At 35.0% G+C, this 26100-nt stretch overlaps 1 protein-coding gene across 7 annotated transcripts in view; it reads left to right on the forward strand.

The window, feature by feature from the left end:
- Positions 1-35: 35 nt before the first annotated feature.
- Positions 36-26100, forward strand: part of LOC123539806 (transport and Golgi organization protein 1 homolog) — a 60239-nt gene continuing 34174 nt past the window's right edge. For 5 of the 7 annotated variants that reach the window (XM_053546483.1, XM_053546477.1, XM_053546499.1 and 2 more), the window contains exons 1-8: positions 36-225; positions 6333-6466; positions 7135-7224; positions 9045-9194; positions 9574-9750; positions 10365-10506; positions 15583-15897; positions 18203-20050. In XM_053546483.1, the coding sequence (XP_053402458.1) occupies positions 96-225; positions 6333-6466; positions 7135-7224; positions 9045-9194; positions 9574-9750; positions 10365-10506; positions 15583-15897; positions 18203-20050 (2986 nt within the window). In that variant the 5' untranslated portion in view covers positions 36-95. Of the gene's footprint in view, positions 226-6332; positions 6467-7134; positions 7225-9044; positions 9195-9573; positions 9751-10364; positions 10507-15582; positions 15898-18067; positions 18110-18202; positions 20051-26100 lie in introns of all 7 variants that reach the window. The other 2 variants (XM_053546503.1, XM_053546505.1) reach the window with 2 other exon arrangements.

Consider the following 26100-nt stretch of genomic DNA (forward strand, 5'->3'; position numbering starts at 1 on the left):
TTTCTTCTGTTGACACCGTCCGGTTTCAAGGGAGGTTACTCGCAAATTAATGGAAGACAAGAAATGAATTGAGCTGACGTGTACATGCAAAATTGATGATGTTTGGGTCTAGCATTTGTCGTTTTGTTCTGTTATTTGCCATTTTGTTGTATGTAAATATTTGTTGCTTTGCAAATGCAGAAAAAATATCGGATAAGCGTCTGTGCGGAGACAGAAGTTGTCAAAGTAAGTTTTGAGTCCCGTCCCCATCAGTGCTCAAAATTATCTGTGATTTGTCAAATTGATTTCCTATAGTCATTCGTCAAATGTTCAGCCTTTGATTTCTGCAAATAATGAAGCTGTGGCTCTATTGTTTCAATCACAAGAGTATAGGACCTGGAACTGCATGACCTCGGATGAAGGAGTGTTTCAAAAATTATATATGACCATTCACAATATGACCATACTGTATTAGGTCAACTAACTCCAAGTTGACTTCATCAGCATCATCTTCAGTAATCGCCTCAATCTAAAAGAATATTCTCGTGATTTGATTAAAATACTGTACATGCGCAGCCGCAAGGGACAACTATTGGTATCAAGTCAAAACGTCCCCTAGTCAAAACACCCCCCCCATTTTGGTCAAAACGTCCCCCATTCCGTTTAGAATTAGGTCAAAACACCCCCTAATATTTTTTTGTATTAATCTTAATTCTTTTTATCTAATTCATATATAGATTTCTATTTTATTGTCTTTTAAATTGAAAGTTATGGATTATGTATTGATAATACACAAAATTGATTTATTAGCACCTAAAATAATGCAATCAACACCTATCACATAGTTGTGCATTAACTGAGCTGTGGGCTTAATATTAGTAGGTGTCATAAACCCATTAATCACCAGTAATAAGGTGTGAACATTTTGTGAAGGGGACATTTTTTCTTCTATACAATCAAAATTTGTGTAGAATGTACAAAATTCCTGATCAGAGAAATAACTTTATTTATAAAACATTAATAAAACATCAGAAAAATCACAACTGCATATTTATGAAGTAAAAATAACATATCACACTATTCATTCACTGTTCTACACCAAGAAGTCAAATTCACAATATCACATCACAATATTAATTCAGTGTTCCAGCTACACAATATCAAGAAGTCAAATTCACTATTATGCTAGTTAATGTTTTTATCACAATTATTCCTCATCCTGAACTGTTGTGGTGAGCCTTGGTTTTTAAATGGTGCTCTTCTTTTTGTAGCAAGGAACTTGCAGACATACCCCCTGTGTGGTAGCTGTAAAAGACATAAGAAACATTTATAGGAACAAAAGAGCCATTTGATACATTGACAAACACCCCAGTGCACGTGCCTGTTACCAATATCTACTTGTTTTTAGACTTGACTAAATATATATTTTGTCCTAAAAATATGCGCTCAAGTTCTTTTTCAGTAATATCATGTGAAACAGTTATTAAATATTCAGATGTACGGTGTTTAGACGTGATATGCATAATTTTGTACTTAACTTCATGTCACAAAATGTCTTCGGTGACTTACTAGCAATGTTACTCTTGAAATAGTGATGTCATGGAACGGCCCATATTTCTTCATTATATCATTATTTCTTTTTAATTCTGGTACTTGTAAACAAATATTTCTCATTTATTTCTCATAAAAAATTTGTTTTAACTAATCCATTCAATAGGAGTGATCGTGTTTGTAAACAAATCCATTGTATTTTCTATTTTTAGAACTGATAAGACAAAGACCGGGTGGGCCGACGCCGAGCGTCAATGTTTTTTGTAAACAGTGATGTTTTTCTAACGGCTTAAACTTTCTTAAAACACAAATAATATCAATAATTTTTTGATCAATGGAAAGTGTATAAAACAAGCAATTTATTGATTACTTTTGATTATAAATTCGAAATTTAATGGATTAATTATGAACGCTTAACTTACAGTGTTTTTTCAAAATGTCTGGAGGATCGCTACGCCGCTATTAAAATCTTATGTCATTAAAAACGGATATTCATTTTAAAAAGATATTTAAATGGGAAAATATGAAAATCCTAAGCATTCCAAAACTTTTTTAATTTTTAAAATCCATAAATGAGCGAAAAAGTTATTAAAAATTAAAAATTCAGATCCCATACACAAACGGTGTAAAAACATTTGTTTTACCCACCACCAGATAAACAGGTATTTATCCGTGACGTAATGGCGATCTCTCCTATATACAGACTCTCTTGATTGAATTAACACCTGTTGTAATCTGTTCCTGTTATAACACATTATCTCCTCTGATTGGATTAACTTGACAATGCATTGATTACTTGAATATATATTTGAATTTGTTTGCTTTTCATAATGTGATTATGATAGATCTGTATATTGTTTATTTCTTTCTGACCAGATTTTCAATATTTTATAAAAGAAAATAAAGATATTATTAAATGGTAGAAGGTAGTTAATCAGATTTTGGCAGGAAATTACATATAAATATGCCAAAAAAGTAATTAGACAATTTGGAATATGATAAGTACCGGTATTCCACAAAAGTTATGGTATTTACTGAAGTCTAGTAATTCAAGAAATCAATAAAAATAATAGTAACATGAATATAACTTACCTGTGTGACAGGTTCTGTGTTGCCAGTTGCCATGTACACGAGTCGCAGGCAATGGCCTGTTGACGCGTTCTGACTTTGTTCCTACACTTAATGCAAGGATACTCTATAATTACGTTATCTTATTAAAGCACTGATATTTAAACAAATAACAATCCAACACACTATTCACAGAGACAGACAGTATACATGCACTAGGATACTAAGAAAATAAGTGGCTGAATATAATTATTTGTAGACTTTTTGGCATGAAAAAAAATGTTTGAAGCATAATTAATCAATTAAAGCAATAAAGATTAAGGATGATTTTACAGTTATTCCAAATGCTTGCAAATTTCTGTTTACTTTATTACTTTAACTGATGCAAAATTTTAGATTAAAGACAAGTTTTTTCAATCAAATTCAAAGTTATTAAAACATCAATCGATCACTGCAAATGATTAGATTAGGACTGTTTGGAAACCTTCATTAATTTTAATAGTTAAACTTTTTTCACATTATTTAATTCTTGTGCAGCCAGTTATACTTTTAGATGTATAGATCTACCTGTTTACAAACTTCTTGAATTAAATCATTAAATTAACTTAATTAATATGTATTTACATATATAATTTTTAAGGGGGGTGTTTTGACCTGGTAATTTTTGGAAGGGGGGTGTTTTGACCAGAAAAGGGGGACGTTTTGACCAAAATGGGGGGTGTTTTGACTAGGGGACGTTTTGACTAGTGGACGTTTTGACTAACATCCCAACTATTTACATCTAAAAGACTAAAAGTCTCTCTTTGTACACAGTTAAAAAAACTGATATAACAGTGACTGGCATTTAGAATGTGTTGATATTTCCAAGAACAGCCTTAAAGCAAGGCCGTCGCGGGCGGTCCGGCCGGTCCGGCCATGGCCGGACCACTTTTTTGCCCGAGCATGATATCGGCAATACCAGCTTTTTTTTCGCATAAAATTTCAGCTTTTGCTTAGATTAAAAGTGCCGAAATATTGCCTTGCTAATTATCGACAACGAGCGGTATCTGTCATGATTGCCCGCGGGGTGTGAAAACTTCGGCACACTTCGTGTCAAAAGTAACGACCCTGCTTGATTGGATTAATCATAACTAAACACTTATCTGATATATCTTTAATCCGGTATGATCTAAAGGGCGATTTTTTTATAATCTATAATAATTGCTTTGATGGGAAAAAAATAGTCGTATGTAAAAAAAATTGGAAACAATTGTGTTTTTCGTGGTATAATAAAACAAAACTAACCGAAAGCTAATTTCTTCTAATTATTTTGAATAATCTTAAATAATTGCTTTAAATCAAATAAAATGCCGACGTACATCTCAACTATAAAATAATATAAACTTCGTTTCTATCTACTCTAAATTCTGAAACCGTATGCTTAACTTGTTGTTTAACGTATTGCTGCAAAATGGACATACCTGAAATTCCAAATCAACCTCAGACATTTAAATTTCCGAAACGCACCTTTGATCAGAAAAATCCGATGAACAGAAGTTTTCAGCCTTCGTGGTTCACCAATAGATCGTGGTTGCATAACGATGAAACTAATTACCTCGCTTATTGATATGTGTGTATGGTTGCTCACGTAGACGGCAAGTTCATTATTAATGCCACCGCCTGATGAGTCTCACAGAGGGGTCGAAATAGTTGTTTTCTTTTGTATTGGCTGACACTCAGAAGTGAAATACATCAACATTCATTGGGCAAATGTCGGATAGTTATCCTTGAAAACTGTTATAAAATTGACTGAAAATCTTAATGGAAAATGCTTTCAAGATGCAAGAAAATCGCACTTACGGGCATTCCAAATCTTAAAATTTTCTAGGGGGAGACCCCCCCCAAACCCCCCTTACGAGAGGGGGAAACCCCCCTCTCCTGCCTTCGGCACTCACATGACGCCTTCGACACTCGCGGGACGCCTTCGACGTCCCATAGCCGGACCACTTTTTCGAAGCCGGCGACGGCCCTGTAAAGCCCTCTAGCATAGGCTGATTTAGAGCTTGTTCTATTTTGGACATTTTGTTCCCCAAATTTTGTCATTTGCACCAGTCCCATGCCCCCTTCATTCTAGAAGTAAATTTTTTTGGTCAACTGGCCCATTGTTCACAAAACCTTTTCAGTCTCAGTCGAGTTTGATAATGAAACTTTTTTTGTCATTTATATCTAAATAGCATGTTTAAAACTAAATTTTAAGTTAATAACTATTTTCAAATGACTCTTCAGCATTGATGGTCAGTCTCAATTGGAATTTAACCTTAAAGCTTTAGTAAAATTGATATTAAAATTTCAAACACAAACTCAGCTGAGACCGAAAAACGATTTGTGAAGACGGAGCCTGGTTACCGTTTTGGTCATTTCCATGATCTCTTTGTTTAAATTGTAATGTATGTTGTCATTCCGTTACTTGATAAACTGATCATATACATTCTTTGTTACTGGAATTGCTTCTGTAATTTAATTTAAAAGGAATTAAAAATTTGCAGGAAATACAGAATAAGATAGTGTGAACTAAAGCAGTGTACGAAATTCGGATTTGAATCCACTAGCCCGTTTGGGCTGTCTGGAATAGGAAATTTTCCAAGCCTGACACCAATTTCACTAGCCCAGACTTAAACACCATAAAATCTCTAATTTTTGCACCATAAAACATTTTGTTTTACCAACATCTGTGCTTGTTTGAAGGTAGTCCAAATAATTTGACGTCAGAACTGATTCTGAAATATTTTTGTGATAGGGCAGAATCCCTGTCTTTATTTCAAAACCAGTAAAGACCTTTTCTGTGGTGAATATAGATTTAGGTTAAACTATGATCAGGCAATATACATAAATGATGAAATCGTAAAACAAAATAAAATTTAATCAATTTACGGTTCAAACATAACAGTTAAGCACGTTAATAAACATGATAAAGCGTAAACACTATAATGTTTCATTTTGGCTACCTCGCTGTATTTACATGTCCCCCATTACACTCTGTACAGCTGACAGTGTGGTTGGTCGTTATCGATCACGTGACACTGATCAGTGCCATGTAAAGTTTGAGTAAACTCTAGGGTGCATTGTTTAAAACAGTAACAAACTTGTGTTTTGTCGTTTATTCTCATAAACATCTATTGAATAGAAGAAAAATGGATATTATTTGCAGTAATCTTAAAATTTCACAAATATTTTTGTTTTTTAATAGTTAAAATGCAGTTTAAAATTCGCAGCATATAATAGTCGCGGAACGTTCAACACAGAAAAGGTCCTTCCTATGTTGTACGTGGAGGGGAGATATTGACCTATTCAAAAATTATCATAGTATCGTGACACGTACAATTAGTTGGACTAGTTTGAAGGAATAAAAAATACATATGTTTGCCACGCTTTCAAACAATTTATTCTCGGCTGTGCAGAATCTGAATACTTCCATATCATCGTCGTAGTCCCCATCATTAGACACGTCACTCCACGAGTCCGAGTCCTTGCCAAACAAATTCTAACCTCGAAGTGAAATTCAAGTCACCATCCGCACACGCTAATTATTGCTACTCGGACTAGATGTCAAAATGAGTGTCAAATACATATACACACAGAGGCCGATAGCATAATTTAAGCTCAGCCTACTTTAGGTACTTGTGAAAAGTATTTAACAGAATTTGAGTTTTTATGGACACATTATTTAATAAAGTAGAATTTGTCTTACTTTTTAGCCCTGATTTCTAAAGCAAGAACACTAGCAAGACATAAGCCAACAGATCCAGCATTCCTGCCATTTGAGAGAGGGGTGATGATTGATATTTACAGTAAATCAGCCGGCAGTAGAAAGGACCTCTGGGGAGGAGAGGTAATGAAAATAAAGGCAGTAGCTCTGACAAAAATTGCGTTAATATGATTTCAGTTTGTGATGCAGATGACCGAATACTGCAATATCATTTAATTTTTGTTGTTTTTACCTGAATAGCTGTTTTTTGGTAACATGGATATGACAGAATTCAAATTTTGAAAATAAAGTAAAAGTGAGAATTTCATTATGTTTAGTTGTTTAAAGCAATTAGGAAGTCGGTGTTTATTTCTGAATATGTGTTCCGAAGCAAAGCAGAGTCGTGGATTCAATGTTGGTTACTTTGTAATTTAGCAGTACTAGTCTTAAATATAGTATATCTTGATAATATACAAAAAGTGATATGAGGTACCAGTATGGAATAACACCCAAGAATACATAATATACTGAACATGCTGAAATTGTAAGTTATTAACTTACTTTAAGCTGCTAAAATTTTACAGGTAATTCTGTTAGATATCAACTTGAGTATATCTCGTGACACTGACAACTTGTCTGAAAAGTGTTAAATTATTTCATGTCTATTCATTTCATGTAAATGGTAAGAAGTCTTATATTATTTAATGGCCCTTCTTTTCAGATAAATGGTAGGAAGGATTACATTATTTGATGTCCTTCCTTTTCATGTAAATCATAGGAAGTGTTGTATTATTTGATTTCTTTTATTTCAGGTGAATGGTAGGAAAGGTTATTTCCCACGATCATTTGTTAGAGAATATAAAGTTGAAAACCCAAGCCCTCAATTTGAAGTTGACACTGAGGTAAATATTATACATGTGTTACTCCTAGAGATTTAAATTACTAATGATGGATAACTTGCATTTAAAAAACCTAGAGTATAGGCAGCATTGTATAGTAGTATTTCATGCAGAATTTGAGAAAGAAGTTAATAAATGTTACGTGATTTTTTTGTATTGGTTTTTATGTCAAGTGTTGTTCAAAAAAATTTTTTCTGTTAAGGTCATAAGAAATGACTAGCTTGATTATCATTCCAGTCTGCACCAGATTTTTATGCCCCCAGGCGTATAGCAATTGTGCTGCTGTCTGTCTGTATGAGATTTTACCATTTCGCCCACAGCCCACACTATTGACTTGCACACTTGACAATCTTTCTGGCGACCTATTCATAAATGACATTGACCCTCCTGACCTTCAAACTAAAAACCTTAATAAACAACATTTTTGGTTCTACAGCCCACATAGTTAACTCAGTTCATTGCATACTCACACTCAACAAACCTTGTGGCAAGACATACAAAGTGACCTATATATAGGTGACCTTGACCTTCATAAGATCTTCTTCATCTTTAAACTTAAAATCTCAAAAAGTAATATCTTTGGTCATACACCTGGGGGCATGATCATTTTGCATTTTGAAAATGCAAGTCCTTGTTTACGATGCACCTACACTTTTTATTTTCTATAAAATATTCTCTTTTTAGCTCGACTATTCAAAGAATAGTCTAGCTATTCTACTCACCCTGGCGTCGGCGTCACACCTTGGTTAAGTTTTTGCATGCAAGTACATACAGCTATCATTTAAAGGCATATAGCTTTGAAACTTTTTTATTCTTTTTCTAGGTCAATTACCAACCTCACTGGGTCAAGTTCCATAACTCTAACATGTATTTTGAGCAAATTATGCCCCCTTTTGGACTTAGAATTTTACATGCAAGTTACTATCTCCAAAACTAATGCAGATATTGAATTGAAACTTCACATGTGTCTTCGAGGTTATAAAACTAGTTGATAGCACCAAGTCCCATAACTCTGACCTTTATTTTGGCCAAATTATGCCCCCTTTTGTACTTAGAAAATTTGGTTAAAGTTTTGCGTGCAAGTACATACAGCTATTACTAAAAGGCATATAGATTTGAAACTTATTTTTTCTTTTTCTAGATCAATTACCTACCTCACTGGGTCAAGTCCCATAACTCTGACATGTATTTTGGCCAAATTATGCCCCCTTTTGGACTTAGAAAATTCTGGTTAAAGTTTTGTGTGCAAGTACATACAGCTATTACTAAAAGGCATATTGATTTGAAACTTATTTTTTCTTTTTCTAGATCAATTACCTACCTCCCTGGGCCAAGTCCCATAACTCTGACATGTATTTTGAGCAAATTATGCCCCCTTTTGGACTTAGAAAATCCTGGTTAAAGTTTTACATGCAAGTTACTATCTCCAAAACTAATGCAGATATTAAATTGAATCTTCACATGTGTCTTTGGGGTTATAAAACTAGTTGATAGAATCAAGTCCCATAACTCTGACATGTATTTTGGGCAAATTATGCCCCCTTTTGGACTTAGAAAATCCTGGTTAAAGTTTTGCATGAATTTTACTAAGTAAATTATGTTGTACATGTATATGAGTTTTCATACAGGATTCTATGAATTATAAGAAATAAAAAAAATGAAATCTTTACCAGCCCTTTCTCCCATCTTAAGAAAAATGATAATATAGCATTAAATTTATAATAGCCTAAAGTACTTATCGTGCAAAACCACAGATCTCTAAAAATACCAAAATGGAAAAAAAAAATTTGCAATATATAATACACTGATTTATTTAAATTTAGCACCATGTACCACTAGAAGAAAGATTACGTAGTAACCCAGATAGAAGACAAGTTCCGCAGCAGAATGCACGCACAGTGAAACAAGAAAGCAGGCAGCAAGACACTCCACAACAACCACAAACCGAACCTGTCCAGGGACATAAGGAAGAGGTAGTATCTAAAAACAGACGTAAAAATAGTGATAATCTTATGTTTCAAAACAATTATGCTATATGGGTGTTCAAAAGCAGACGGTAAACATGAAATTTGCCACCATATGAATGTGTTGGTATTATATCATTATGATGGTTTCTTGAAAAGTTCTTTCTGGATTGTTTTTTCTTTTCGTTTTAAACTGAATACATAATGTTAAAAGGTTAAGACCAGTGTGGTATTACTTTTAAGCAATTCTACTCTCTTACTTGCAGTTGAAAATAAATACTGGGTTAGTATTAAATAGTTGACTTATTTCATATGATACTTATAGCATTAAAAAATTACTTTGTAGTAATGCTAACTGCATTACAAATTGTTTTTTGTTTTTGCTAAGAAATCGGAGGAAAAAAATGAGCAAGCTACAAGTGAACCAGTCGATGAAACAGAGATAGATGACGAGACAGAGCTAGCGGATGATGAACAGGAAACTGAGAATATAGAAACTGGTTCCTCAGGTGGTAAAGACCCAGCTTCAGGCAGGGAAACAGACAGTCCTAAGACAGAAACTTTGGTGAGAAATTATTTTAAGAAAATGGAACTGTATAATGGTAGTCAGAAATTTCCTTGCAAAATCCGGAATGGTGTTCCAACATTGTAACTCGTACATGAACATGGCTATCTGCCGAAGTTGTAGTACATGTATGTTTAAAATGCACATACAGAACATTTAGTGTAACTTTCTGATTGTCGTCTTAGGTTCACTATCTTAAGATCCAGTATAAAATCTCTGTTTTAAATTGTAATAGGCTTATACCAGTAATGAATTAAACATTAGAAACTTGTGGTAAAGCTTAAAAGTGGAATGTCTTGAAATTGACATTTTGATAGAGTTTTTCAAAGCAGATACTATGATATCATATATTTTCGTGTGGCCAGATATTTGCAGCAATATTATATGTAATCAGTGTAATAATGTGAGATCTAATCTTGTATTTATATCTTTTTAATTTTTCAATAAATATAATTAAAATCTGAATACGGAGAGTAATTATATGGAAATTAACAAAAATGTGAAATGAGGAAAATGTTGAGTATTCTCTGTTGTATACAATACATTCAAAAATTATTTAATGAAAAGTCATGTTGCGGAAAATTTGAATTACACATTAGAAAAAAACACTTTAGGAAGAAGAAAAGCCAGCTGATGTTGATAAACAGGACCCAACTGAAGTAGATGAGACTGAGATTGCTGAAGATGAAACAGAACCTGAACCTGAAGAGAACAAGGATGAAACAGAGACTGATGAGACTGAATTTGCAGAAGAAGGTGTGTCCAGTTAGAAAAACAAGTTATGATGTAGATTTATTACATGATTAAGGTCTTTGTATAGGTTATCATATGTTATACCTGGCATGGGTAAGTGCTAAAATGCTGGGGAATTTAATCCTGAAGGAGTCTAATATACAGGCACCAGGGCGATAAACCATTGTATACCAGACAATAAACCACAAGAAGGTCTTGATTTTGTTCATTCTGATATTCTGATAAAACTATATGCTGGGATACATTCATCACATGGAACTGATTTCAGTCAGTAAAATTTGATGTCATAATGATCTCTCACAGGTGCATTCTTCAGACATGTTTTTTTTATCTCGGAATATTTAATGCCTAGTTTCAGTGTTTATTAACTTACATACAAATCAAACCATGTGCATTTTATTGTGAGATATAAAAATTGGGAGCCGTAATTGTGTTGCTAAGAGTTCGCATATTGAAACAGATCACGTTTATAGGCATTATACTTGCATGTTTTCACAAGTACTTTGAAATATGAGAGCCACACTGTGTATTTTACCAGTCTTCTGTAGCAAACTTTTGGCTTGATTAGTTAAGTTTGTGTTTTCATTTAGTTATAAGGAGTTTTTAGCATGACTATCTAGCTACACATATGATTATGTAAAGATAATATAATATTCTTTTATTATATTATTATATTGCTCTGTCTGAAAATCAGTTTGTATTTCATGAATAAATACAATGAAGTTATTTGTTTGTTTCAGTGTAAGATTGAAATACCTTTCATGAGTGAACACTAGATGCAATGTTTTCATGTGTGGCATAGCCAGTGAAAATGTAAGATACGGTTTTCATGAGTTAAAGATATTTGATCTTACATGTAAAACAAACAAATGTTCTTTTTATTTCATGTTTTGACTAAATTTCCACATGTTATAGTTTCAGGGTGGCCAACCCACATGACTTGTCTTTTTGGTATCATTACATATAGTAAAAATAACTTATTCAGGGTACAGTTTTGCTGATATCTTTTTTTAGCCCACCTGAGCCAAAGGCCTGATGGTGAGCTTTTGTGACCGCTTGTTGTGCGTCGTCCATCGTGAGTTGTCTGTTCGTCAACAATGTCAAAAAATTTTCTTGAAAACCACTGGGCAGAAATACACCAAACTTCACAGGAATGATCCTTGGGTGGCCCCCTTTCAAAATTGTTCAGGGAGTTGAATTATACATAGAACTCTGGTTGCCATGGCTGAAAGGAAAAAACATAAACAAATCTCCTATAACTTGTCCAAAACCGCAAGGCGTAGAACCTTGATATATATAAAAACTTTAAAAACCGCCTTGTCTGAAACTGCAAGGCCTATGCTTTTGATATTCGGTATGTTTCATTGCATAGTGGTCCTCTACCAAGGTTATTCAAATTATACCCCTGAGGTGAAAAAGAGGCCCCACCCAGGGGGTCACAAGTTTTACATAAACTTTTATAGGAAAAAACTTTAAAAATCTTCTTGCCTGAAACTGCAAGGCCAAGGCTTTTGATATGTGGTATATTGCATTGCCTAATGGTCCTCCACCAAAATTGTTTAAATTATGCCCCTGGGGTGAAAAGAGGCTCTGCCCTGGGGGTCCCAAGTTTTACACAGACTTACATGTATATAGGAAAAAAAAACTTGAAAATTCTTGTCTGAAAGTTCAAGGCCTAGGCCTTTGATATTTGGTAATTTGGTATGTAGCATTGCCTAGTGGTTCTCTAACAAGATTGTTTGAATTATGCCTCTGGGATGAAAAGAGGCCCTGCTCTGGGTGTCACTTGTTGTATGAGTAATATCTCTTAAGAAAAAATTATCTGATCATATTTCCTAGACTGTTTAATTATAATTACCAGATGACCCCAAGTAATAAAGGGTCACTTGACTGTGACCTTGACCTACTGACCTGCTTCCTTGTTTTTTTAAGATACAGCCTTGAAATTTGGATGACATACACAGTTTTGCACACTGATCTTAAAACTGACTTTTTGTGACCATGAATGTGACCTGCTGACCTTCTTTCTTAATATTTTGTCATCAGTCTGACATATGAATTATTTCACACAACTTGGAAAAGATTTCAATGCTTACTTACATTTGACTTTCTTACCTGATCTCTTACACTTGTCTGTGTAGTTCATATTACTCAGGTGAGCGATCCAGAGTCATCTTGACCCTCTTGTTTACTTAATGGATTTTAATAAGATAAAAAGCATTGGAGACAGGAAAACAAATGCTTTCCTCGGCAAAAAGCGCCTGCAACACATTCTCAATGCTTTGTTCAAATATTTCGCCCAAATACCAGTGTGTACCTTATCTACACATTTGGTCTGTGAAAAAAACATTTGGGCGGAGTTTTTGAGAAATGTATTAAGACTGTCCGGCAGATGCTTTATTCCGACAAAAGCAGTCATTTTCCTGTCTTTATTAGTCCCATACTGGTTGAAAACCAGTTTCGGGGACTATAGGAATGCGCTTTTCCGTCATTCCGTCATTCTGTCCGTCCGTCATTCCGTCCGTCTGCAATTTCGTGTCCGGTCCATAACTCTTTCATCCATGAAGGGATTTTAATATTACTTGGCACAAATGTTCCCCATGATGAGACAACGTGTCCTGCGCAAAACCTGGACCCCTAGCTCAAAGGTCAAGGTCACAATTGGAGGTCAAAGGTCAACAGGGCTTTTTTCTTGTCCGGTCCATAACTCTCCCATCCATGAAGGGATTTTAATATCACTTGCCACAGTTGTACCCCGTAATAAGATGATGTGTCTTGCACAACTTTCAGATCCCTAGCTCAAAGGTCAAGGTCACACTTAGCAGTCAAATGTTAACATGGCATGAACAGGGTCTGTTTCATGTCCGGTCCATAACTCTGTCATTCATGAAGGGATTTCAATATCACTTGGCACAGATTTCCCCATGATGAGACGACTTGTCGTGCACAAATCCCGGTCAAGGTCACATTTGGGGGTCAAAGGTCAATAGGGCTTTTTTCCTGTCCGGTCCATAACTCTGCCATCCATGAAGGGATTTTGATATTACTTGGCACAAATGTTCCCCATGATGAAACAACATGTCATGCGCAAAACCCTGACCCCTAGCTCAAAGGTCAAGGTCACAATTGGAGACCAAAGGTCAATAGGTTTTTTTTTCCTGTCCGGTCCAGAACTCTGTCATCCATCAAGGGATTACAATATTACTTGGCATAAATGTTCCCCATGATAAGACGATGTGTCGTGTGCTACACCCAGAACCCTAGCTTAAAGTTGAAGGTCACACAGATCAAAGGTCAATATGATTTTTTTCCTGTCCGGTCTATAACTTTGTCATGCAAAACAGGATTTAAATATCAAGTTGGCACAAACATTCCCCTGGATGAGACAACATGTTGTGTGCAAAGCCCGGGCCCTAGGTCTAAGGTCAAGGTCATACTTAGAGGCCAAAGGTCAAATTCAAGAATGACTTTGACCGGAGCATTTCTTCTTTATGCATGGAGGGATTTTAATGTAACTTGGCACAGATGTTCACCACCATGAGACGAATTGTCGTGCGTGAGAACCAGGTCCCTAGGTCTAAGGTCAAGATCATACTTAGAGGTCAAAGGTCAAATTCAAGAATGACTTTGTCCGGAGCATTTCTTCTTCATGCATGGAGGGATTTTGATGTAACTTGGCACAAATGTTCACCACCATGAGGCACCCTTTTTCTAGAAAAACGTCCCTTTGTTGTTACTATAAATAGATTATATTGTAACTTTTTTATTACGGGCCATAGGGAAAAATCGAGACCACTTTTCTGTGGTACAACATGCATGTTACATCCAATTTTTAGGTGTATTTTGATCTATCTCTACCTGGTAAAGAGCTTCTTGTGGATTTACATTATATAGAATTTTTTTTTTAGGATTAATTTCACTTTGTTGTTACGATAAATAACTTTTATGATAACTTTTTTATAATTGGCCAGTAAAATTCCAAATGAAAACAACTGTACGTTTTTATATATGCAAATTTTAATCCAAGTGCTTTGTTATATTATATTGTATATATAGTACAATATTGTTTATACACCATTGACAGATATCTGTTCATTATGTTGTACTGCAGTAGAGAAAATTAGGTGCCTTCCAGTAGGGGACTTTGTATTGCATGGCAATACTTCATTCACTTGTTAAAATAGTCAAGGAATAAGGAAGTTTTAAGCAAAAATGTTACCGGTACCTGAATAGAGAGATTTCCCCGTGTGTAAGGTATCCAAATGTCACATAGGTTGACCACCCTGTAGTTACTGACCGGTGAAAAATTTATTTGATATTTTTCACTGTTAAAATACCAGATATATTTCACTCTAATATTTTCATAATTCACTGAAGAACATGCAGTAAAAACCCTTATATTCGTCTCCCATCAGAGGTTTCCATGGCCACAAGGTTAAGGTAGCTTACTTTGAATTACATGCTCTTCACTGTTGTTTCTTTGAAACCTTTCTTTGGGTGTACGAAAGCCATTCAGTAAGCTTGATGGAGGTTGCATTTCTACCCAGGTGTCTTAAACAATTGCCAGAGTGGTACCTGGGGTCTTCCTCCACTGTATTGTAAGAAAAGCTAGAAAAATTATCATATGACCAAACTTGTATCGATGCTACTCCTTAACACAAGAAGAAGAAAAAAAAAACTCCCATCATATCTGGAAAGTTGATAATATTTGACAACATGCTTTAGTCATGATGTCAAAAATTACGTCAGACTTGATGCAATGGTGGCATTTCATTTTTTTCCATGTGTCAAAAAATTTAACATTTTAAATAAGTGTTTGTCTTTTTTGCCTAAACTCTAGTCAGTTTTTGCTAAGATAACAATAGCAATTGCCAGATGCAGATAATAAAAGAATCATGAAAACTGTGCCTTGATCTGCAATGATGCAATTGACTCTCTTATATTTTGCCAGGCCAGGTGATTCTTGGCACAAGTAAAGTCCTGTTTAGCTTAATTCAACAATGCAGATCATAGAACTGTTATATAACCACATGTATATTTTAAAAGGTCTGATCTATATAATCCTTTTTGCTTTTAAAGAAGAATTAGCTGCAGAGAAAGAAGATGAAGAGATCAAAGAAGACAAACATAAAGATGACCACATAGATAAACCTCCTGAAGATACCTCCACTGACATTGTTGAAGAAGAGAAAGAAGATGAGATTAACTTGGATAAAATTAAAGAAACACTAATCACTCAAGAGGCTGTGAAGAAAGAACAAGGAGATGAGCCAAATGAAAGGGAAGAACATGTAGATGAAGCAGGTGATAAGAAGGAAAGAGGAACTGAGACAGCAGCTGATGAAACAGGCAATGCTGAAGGGGAAGGATCTATGTTTGGTAGCATTTGGTCTGGTAAGTTCCATTCATATGACAGTCTCTTCCCATCAACCCAATAAAATTATCAGTAGGTTATCCAAGGTATCAGGTCAGAATACTGTTAAGTATCACCCCCACCTCAACACTACCTTGCTCATTTTTCCATAGGGAGACAAAATTTTCACTTGTGGTTTCTTCTACAAATACAAGTTATTTCACAAGTGGAGAAATATAAACTTGATATTTACAATGAAATGTTATTTTTTATATGGTTTCATTATAATGTCAAAGAGTGTATTAAATTTTTTTGATATCCCATTTTGAAATGAGCAGGGGGATTTCTTATACTAGGTATTCAAGTTGTTTGTAATATCTTTTTATCGAATGGTTAAAAAATATACGGAATAGAAGTAGTGTGCAGAATCCATAATTCAGTTTTGGTTTTCTGCAGGCGAAATTCATTTAGCACTTCCATGGAGGATGTCTCCTCTGCTCTGCAGTTTAATTTAACAGAGACTGCACAGATGCGCAGGCTGGTCTGGATCCATGCTGGTCGCAAATGCACTATGTTGGTTTTCTCATGGCATGGCTCACTTATACATACTGAATGCATTGTTCAGAAGGCCTTCCATAAAGACCTGTTACATCAATTGAGAGACTTGAATAGTTGGTTTTCTACTATTATCTACCAGGAAGAGCTAAATCATTTTCACCTTGAAGTTTATTGAGAAGTTTTGTTAAGAACATGATTAACATTATAAAATTGAATCAGTCTAAACACTCAAACATCTGATTGGCTGCTGTTGAATACAGTCTTGAAATTAACCAATGGAAAGCTTGCATTTTTAGACTATTCTTAAAACACAAAAGAAGCACTACCTTGAAATTATTGAGCTCTGTAGTACAAGCCTTTCAGAAAAGTAGAAAAATAATGAAAAGTAAAAAATAACGTAGATTAACTTCAAAACTGAGTGAAAACTGAATTTTATATTATAGGGCATGAGAAGAACAAATTAAAGTGCATGTTTTCTTAGTTTACTGTTAGGGTATTGTTTATATTTTGTGACAACAGTATTGAAATGGTATTTGTTGTCTTTGTGGTGAAAGATAGTGATTTGTTTGCATTGAAAGTATTGAAAACTTAAACTTGTGTTAGTGTGATAGTTTTTGGGTTGGTTTATAGTTTTTATGCAAAGTATATTGATCTCTTTGTTTATTTTGAGGCCAACTGATGTACTAAATAGGTAGAGCATAAGATGATTAACCGAGAGGTCATGGGTTTGATCCTGGGGGAAGGCATCTGTATTTTGTTATGATTTGACGGAAAGACAGTGTTGTCATGATTTGATGGAAGACAGTGTCTGAAGTCATTTATGCTCCACCTCTGACTTGTGCGGGGAAGTTGAGAGTTACTAGTAGAGAATAAGTTAGTACTGGTACAGAGCCCAGGAACAGTGAAGATTAACTGACTGTGGTTGCATTACTAAAATACAGTTGAAAAATGGTATTACGCACAGTCAAGCAAAGAACATAGTTTATCCTCCCACAGGAGTTTAGCATTTTCATTGGTTAAAAGGTGGTCTCATGATTACCATGTATATTTCTGTGGAGGGTCAACAGATTCTCCTGTCAGATTAGGGTAAAAAAAGTTGTTGATAAAACGAATGAATTATTGCTTTTGTTAAAGACCCAATGCAGAAATGTGTGTGGTCAGTATGGTAAATACGGGGACTTGGCTATATATATTAATAATAGTTCACTCAGAGACTGCAAGGTTCACTCAGTAGTAAAAGCACAAGACTATCAATTAAAAGGTTGTGAGGTCAGTAGCTGGATAAGGCAGTTGTCCTCTGTTTACAGTAAAGAAATTTGTCCCTCACATCTGATTTATGTATGGAAACTGTCAGTTATTTGCAAGGAACAAGATGTTGTTGGTACAAAATCCAGTTACTGCTATTCAACGGCTTTTACTTTCTGGAATTTAGATTTACATCTGTTTTCCTGTTTCCATTAGACTCATCCTACGCTGTCGGCGATATCTGACCTTTTTGTATTGATTCGCCGTAAAACCCAACTCACTCACTCACATCCTTTGCTATGTGACCTAAATTGTGTTGCTGTGCCTCTGAATCAAACAAATCAAGAAGACAACTAATCTTAAAATATTTGAAAAGAACTCAATATATGATGCATGTTTTCTTTTAAGCCGATGTAGACACAGAAAAAAAATTGCACCAACTTTTTGGAGGTAGATCATACTTAACTGTTGCTTTATAAGTTTTTTGTTGTTTTGTTCTTTTTTTTCTATCATTTATCAGCTTTTATATTCCTAATTTTACAGATGATAGTGAAGGTAAGATAGCTGACAATGAAGGTATAGATATTAACCATTTATCACATGGTGAACATGCAGTAAATATTCCCAACCCTGATATTAACACTGGTGATGATATTGACACTTTTAAAAATGAGAATATAAAATCTGGAGATGGTACTATGCATGAAAATGTAAATAATGGTGATGACATCAGTTTAGAAAGTGACGATTCGGAAATGCATGAAGATAGAAATGATAGAGAAACTGAAGTCAATAAAGGTATGAATAAAACTGAATCTGGTGCAGCTTCTGCTATGGAAATAGAGCATAAAAACAAAGATTTGGATGAATCCAAAAACGTTGATGACATTGATAAAGCTATTGATACACCCTTATCAGAATATGTAGATGCTGATAAGGAAAAAGTGTTCTTAGACTCAGTCACTAAACTAACACAGAATGATCCTCATGACACAGAAAAGTTTGTAAATGATATAGAAAATGGAAATGTACATTTAAAAGATATATTAAAGTCATCATTACCAGATGGAAATAATGTTCATCAGTATATAGTTGAACATGCTGTCTCTGATAATCAGATTCCTACATCAGATCCATTAGATACTGACCTGTTTAGTACTGAAATGAATCATGATAAACTTGACAAAAGTAAAGATGATTTAATAAATCATAAAGAAACTGAAGGTAAAGTTTGGGACACTGATGAAGTTAAAGATGATAAGGTTATTGATGACAGCCATGGTTTGTCTAAAAATGAAGAGAAATTTATTGACGTAGACAAAAAATCAGATAATCATGAAGAGACAGTTTTGTCTCATAATACAGATAAAAGTAAAGTAAGGATGGAAAGTCAGCTCAACAATGCTCAGGAGCGAAAGGATGAAGTTTTGCGGAATACAGAGAAAGACAAAATTACAAAAATCAAAGAGGCTGATAAAATGACAGAAAATAGAGAGGCAAGTACGGATGCAAATCAAAAATTTGTCGACAGTAACGTAGAAGGTGGTAATCCAGAAACTGATGCAAAAACAAATATTACTGACATATTAACTAACAAAACAAATCCTGATAAGGACATAGAATCTTTTGAAGATCCAGATGCAAGAGATATAGAAATTATAAAAGAAAGTACACAAGACTTAAAGAATTCAGATGATAGTGATGCAAAAGAAAATGAAAGAATCAGTATTGAAAAAGAAACAGCTTTTGGAGATCAAAGCATGGATAATTATCAAACACATGAGATAAAGAATAATGCTTTGTCACCAGAAATGGATGTCATTCAAAACACTAGAAAACAGAATGGTGAAGAAAAAGTTGATGCACAACTCAATTTCGAGCTCAAACCAGACAAACATATAGAGAACAGTGATCAAGCTGATGACTCTGCTCTAGAAAGTAAAGATAAAGTTCTTAACAATTTATATAATAATGGTAATGGAAAAGATAAAAATCTTATTGATGGCAGTAGAAAATCTATGAAGAATGTTGCAGATGAAACTGGAATAGGTATGAAGAATGTTGCAGATGAAGCTGGAACAGGTATAAAGAATAATTCTAAATCACTTAAAGATGATACCCTGCAGCACAATGAAAGTACATATCTAGAAGAAGGCAGTAATGGTGCGAAACTGACAGCAGAAAAAACAGATGCTGATATACAGGAACTTGATACAGTTGAAGTAACAGCTGATGGGAGAACTACATATAAACTGACAAGAGACCCTGAAGATAGTAGAAGCAAGAAGACTGTAGATATTCTGCGACAGGCTGATATAGAAGAGAAAAAAGCTGCAGTTGATGAAGACAAGAGAAACTTTGTAGATGTAACTAAAGACACGCAAGATGAAGGTTTGTTTCACAGTGTGGCTAGAGTTGTTGTGATCAGTGTTCTCACCCCTGTACTGATTCTACTAATACTAGTTGCTGGATTGGTCCTTTTTGCTCTGCTCTCACTGTTAATCACTCTAGTTAACAACTTAGCTTTTTGTAAAAGTGCTAGATGTTTGTTTTGAATGCTAGACATATGATATACAGGTTAATAGTGAAACTGGTAATGTACAATATATTCTATATATTAATATATGGTTGTATATCCATTGTAATATTAACAAAAGCTTAGTTATGTCTCCCCCAGGAGACATATTGTTTTTGCCCTGTCCTTCCGTCCGTCCGTCCGTACGTCACACTTCATTTCCGAGCAATAACTGGAGAACCATTTGACCTAGAACCTTCAAACTTCATAGGGTTGTAGGGCTGCTGGAGTAGACGACCCCTATTGTTTTTGGGGTCACTCCATCAAAGGTCAAGGTCACAGGGGCCTGAACATTGAAAACCATTTCCGATCAATAACTAGAGAACCACTTGACCCAGAATGTTGAAACTTCATAGGATGATTAGTAATGAAGAGTAGATGACCCCTATTGATTTTGGGGTCACTCCGTCAAAGGTCAAGGTCACAGGGGCCTGAACATTGAAAACCATTTCTGATCAATAACTAGAGAACCACTTGACCCAGAATGTTGAAACTTCATAGGATGATTGGTAGTGATGGGCCGATTAGCGGATATAATCAATTGACGGCTAGAAAAGTCCAACCGATTCTGATAATCGATTATGTTTTCTCAGTTGATAGCGGGTACGAATCTACACGGGTATGAACGAAGGTTTCCGAAAGGGAAATACGCTGCGTGAGAATTTATGTTTACCTAGAAATATCCGAAATATGGACTACCTGCATACATAACGGATAAAACAGAAGTATGCCGACAATCAAACGTTAGTATTTCGTTTCAGTTATCCAATGAAAATGGATTTAACATCTTACAGTTAGGCACAGCTGTCAACATGGCGACGTCCATAGCGTCAATAAAAGTGGGGCAAAATAAATTAGAGAAACTTTGATAAATTTTCGTATTTTACAACGGTATGCCCAAGGGAATTTATCTGTTGAAACTGGACACTTATGCCCTCAAATTTCCATGTCCATAATGTAATTTCAATGGAAAGAACTTTGGTGTTTTTATGCAGTTGCAGTTGTCATCGAGTTGTCATGATTTTTTTCTGCCGAAATTCCATTTACCCAGTACCGCTGACCAGTGTACATATAGAAACAGATTAAACTCTGATTTTTATCTGATCATTTTTTACCAAGCTTCATGACATTGTTATATGCCATAGCAACAAGCAGTTGGAACATGGTGCTACTCAGTAGTGTCAGGCTATGGTAACCATTGTATGAAAATATTTATATTACCGAAAAATAACTGAATTCATTTAATGATTTTCTACAATCACTATCAGCCAGAGAAAGACTGAAATGTCTGTACTTCCTTGCTGTATGCTAGATATGTTACAGGTACAGGTATACCAGTCAACTGTCACAAATGACAGCTATGAGTCTATGATGCATGTACACCAGATTGCAATTTATTGTTGTTTCCCTGTCTGCAACTAATAAGTCATTACTAAACAAGTTTCTGTTTACCAGGAACCAGCTTTAAAACATCTGATTAATGGTAGTTCTTTATTTTTCAAAAGAGCACATGAATTTTAAGTAAAACAGTGATTTTAAAGACATGACTATCTGAATAAACAAGTATGAAAATAAATAACATTCAAACGATTATTTTTCCGATACATCGCATCGGTTTGCTAACCGATTCCAACCGATAATCGGTTGGAGTTTTCCAACCGATGTCCCATCACTAATGATTGGTCATGAAGAGTAGATGACCCCTATTGATTTTGGATCACTCCGTCAAAGGTCAAGGTCACAGGGGCCTGAACATTGAAAACCATTTCCGATCAATAACTAGAGAACCACCTGACCCAGAATGTTGAAACTTGATAGGATGATTGGTCATAAAGAGTAGATGACCCCTATTGTTTTTGGGATCACTCCGTCAAAGGTCAAGGTCACAGAGGCCTGATTATTGAAAACCATTTCTGATCAATAACTAGAGAACCACTTGACCCAGAATGTTGAAACTTCATAGGATGATTGTACATGCAAAGTAGATGACCCCTATCGATTTTGGGGACACTCCATTAAAGGTCAAGGTCACAGGGGCCTGAACATTGAAAACCATTTCCGGTCAGTAACTTGAGAACCACTTGACCCAGAATGTTGAAACTTAATAGGATGATTGGTCATAAAGAGTAGATGACCCCTAACGATTTTAGGGTCACTCTGTGAAAGGTCAAGGTCACAGGGGCCCGAACATTGAAAACCATTTCCGGTCAGTAACTTGAGAACCGCTTGACCCAGAATGATGACACTTTGTAGGATGATTGGTCATGCAGTGTAGATGAACCCTAACGATTTTAGGGTCACTCTGTTAAAGGTCAAGGCCACAGGGGCCTGAACATGGAAAATCATTTCCAATCAATAACTTGAGAACCTCTCGACCCAGAATGTTGAAACTTCATAGGATGATTGTTCATGCAGAGTAAATGACCCTTATTGTTTTTGGGGTCACTCCGTTAAAGGTCAAGGTCACAGGGGCCTGAACATTGATAACCAGTTCTGATCATTAACTTGAGAACCACTTGACCCAGAATGTTGAAACTTCATAGGATGATTGAAAATGCAGAGTAGATGACCCCTATTGATTTAGGGGTCAGTCTAATAAAGGTCAGGGTCACAGTGGCCTGTTCATGTAAAATCATTTTTTTGGAAATAACTTGAGAACCACTTGACCTACAATGTTGAAACTTAATAGGATGATTGGACATGCAGAGTAGATGACCCCTATTTATTTTGAGGTCACTTGATCAAAGGTCAAGGTCACAGGAGCCTGAACAGTGACTTGAGAACCACTAGGCCGCTAGTGTTGAAATTTAGCGGGATGACTGGACATGCCAAGTAGATGATCCCTATTGCAGCCAACCATCAGTGTCTCTTTGACTTTGGCTCCTGACCCCTATTGACTTCATGCCTATAGGACTTTGCATTGGGGGAGACATGCGCTTTTTTACAAAAGCATTTTCTAGTTTTTCCTTGAATTTAACAACTTGTGTACAGTAAATATAAATTCACTTTCAGCAGTATCTTACTTTTAGTTATAAAAAATGGAAACAGTTCATTAAGTAAATTTGTTGTAGTTTTTTTCAGGAATTCCTGAACTCTTATTGTAGGCTTATACACGAGTTTATTAAGGATGGGAACAGTTCACAAAATAATTTTGTGTAGCTATTTGCAGGAATTCTTGAGTTATTTTAGGCTTATTTGTACAGTTTGTAATACATGTACATCCACAGTCTGTGGAACAAAAAAGAAACAGGTACCTTATTAATGCTATTGAATAATTACACCTTTGACACTTTCTCTCTTTGTTTTTTAATAATTTCAAGTTCTTTTAGAACATTCAGCTGTAGTCTTAACTTTGCTTCTATATTAATTCACAGATACATTCACAATTCATTTCTTTGTTGCCACTAAGGGTTTGAATCCAAAAAGTGGTCACCAGGTGAAGTAAAAGCTCCTCAACAAAATGAATTATTATAATGCTGTGAAATCATTACAAAAAATTATAGATTTTTTTAGCTCATCTGATTTTTTGAAAAAAAATGATGAGTTATTGTCATCACTTGAGCGGTTGTCGGCGTCGACGTCGGCGTCGGCGTCGGCGTTGCCTGGTTAAGTTTTATGTTTAGGTCAGCTTTTCTCCTAAACTATCAAAGCTATTGCTTTGAAACTTGGAATACTTGTTCACCATCATAAGCTGACCTGTATAGCAAGAAACATAACTCCATCTTGCTTTTTGCAAGATTTATGGCCCCTTTTGTACTTAGAAAATATCAGATTTCTTGGTTAAGTTTTATGTTTAGGTCAACTTTTCTCCTAAACTATCAAAGCTATTGCTTTGAAACTTGGAATACTTGTTCACCATCATAAGCAGACCCTGTACATCAAGAAACATAACTCCATCTTTCTTTTTGCAAGATTTATTGCCCTTTTGGACTTAGAAAATCAGTTTTCTTGGTTAAGTTTTATGTTTAGGTCAGCTTTTATCCTAAACTATCAATGCTATTGCTTTAAAACTTGCAACACTTGTTCACCATCATAAGTTGACCCTGTATAGCAAGAAACATAACTCCGTCCTGCTTTTTGCAAGATTTATGGCCCCTTTTGGACATAGAAAATATCAGATTTCTCGGTTAAGTTTTATGTTTAAGTCAACTTTTTCTCTTAAACTATCAAAGCTATTGCTTTGAAACTTGCAACACTTGTTCACCATCATAAGCTGACCCTGTACAGCAAGCAACATAACTCCATCCTGCTTTTTGCAAAAATTATTGCCCCTTTTGGACTTAGAAAATCATTTTCTTGGTTGAGTATTATGTTTAAGTCAACTTTTCTCATAAACTATCAAAGCTATTGCTTTAAAACTTGCAACAGTTTTTCACCATCATAAGTGGACACTGTACATCAAGAAACATAACTCTATCCTGCTTTTTGCAAGAATGATGGCCCTTTTTAGACTTAGAAAATCATGGGTAGGACAATATTTCTATTACACAAAAAAAATCAGATGAGCGTCAGCACCCGCAAGGCGGTGCTGTTGTTTTTTTTTTGGTTTTGCATAAAACAGCTATTTTGTTTGGATTTAAATTTATGGATTTTCACCTCTTAGTATAAAAGAATGTGAACTTTGCCAGTTTGTTGGGATTTAATTTTTTGGATAGGCACAACCAAGAAAGCCACAAAAATTAATCTCCCTCGAATGTTAATGATTTCTAAGTTTGTACAACAAAATTTACTGCTTAGACTCATAACTTCTGGCTAGAATAGAATCAGTTGCTAGTAAATATGCTACCACTGCAGTGAGATACATGTTATTTCTTTCTGAGATATGCAAATAGTGCATTGAAGTTTTCAGGTAGCAAAGACACTTTAAATAACCAAGACACATACATTTTTGTTTGCATGTTTATTATGCATGGCTTTGTTCAAATACATTAATTTGTAAGTGTTTTTCTAAGAGTAAAGTTTTGAAATGTTTTTAAAAAGGCTCACCTGTTAGTTTGGTTTTTACTAACTTATTTTAGCTCGTGACAAAAGCTTCAAGCTTATTTGAACCACTCTGTAGTTGGCTGTACTGATGTCAAATGAGAATGCGTGGTAGTGGGCCCAGACTGCTCACATATTCAGTTTCAGAAGACAGTCAGTCTTAAGTCACTCCTGCTGCTCCCTTGAGTCATAGGGAGAAGTTAACTTACAGAGGATAAAAAAGTCAGTTCTGGTACATAATCCAAGAACACTGGCTAGGTTGAAATGACCACTGTTGTATAACTGAAATATTGCTGAAAAAATGGTTTGAAATTAAATGAAACAACATGTTTTAGTGTTCACAGGATGTAGAATTTCAATAGAATTCCTGTTTGATAATAAATGTCCGTTATGGCCAGATATGACAAAGCTATAAATTTTGATGTTCAAGAGTGAAAGAGAAATAAAACTAGCAGAAATGTATGGTACCTTAACACTGGTGGTGAATAATTATTGCTTTTAAGTCCGACACTGTTAAACACATGAGCTACTTAAAAAAGTGCCTTATTTTAAAACAACGACTATACAGGCTCATTCAATAATCTGTTTTACATTTGATTAAAATTTGAAATCATGATTACCTTAAAAGATTTTTTTTTTTGCAATTAAGAAGTTCATATTATATATTATATATCATTCAAATTTTAGCAAAAGCCTATTGTTTATATGGAGATTTTCTAGACTTACAAATTAAAGTGAAGTAAATAAATTGCAACCTTTCAATGATGGACATTTTCAGATTTTTTTTGCTGCTACCGTATAGCGGGTTATTTCTACGGGTGGGATATTTCTGCGTTTCTGCGGTCTCTCGGTATAATCGCAAAAATATTTCCAGCAGAATTTTTAC

The sequence above is a fragment of the Mercenaria mercenaria genome, chromosome 1, assembly GCF_021730395.1.
Source record: "Mercenaria mercenaria strain notata chromosome 1, MADL_Memer_1, whole genome shotgun sequence".
NCBI lineage: Eukaryota > Metazoa > Mollusca > Bivalvia > Venerida > Veneridae > Mercenaria > Mercenaria mercenaria.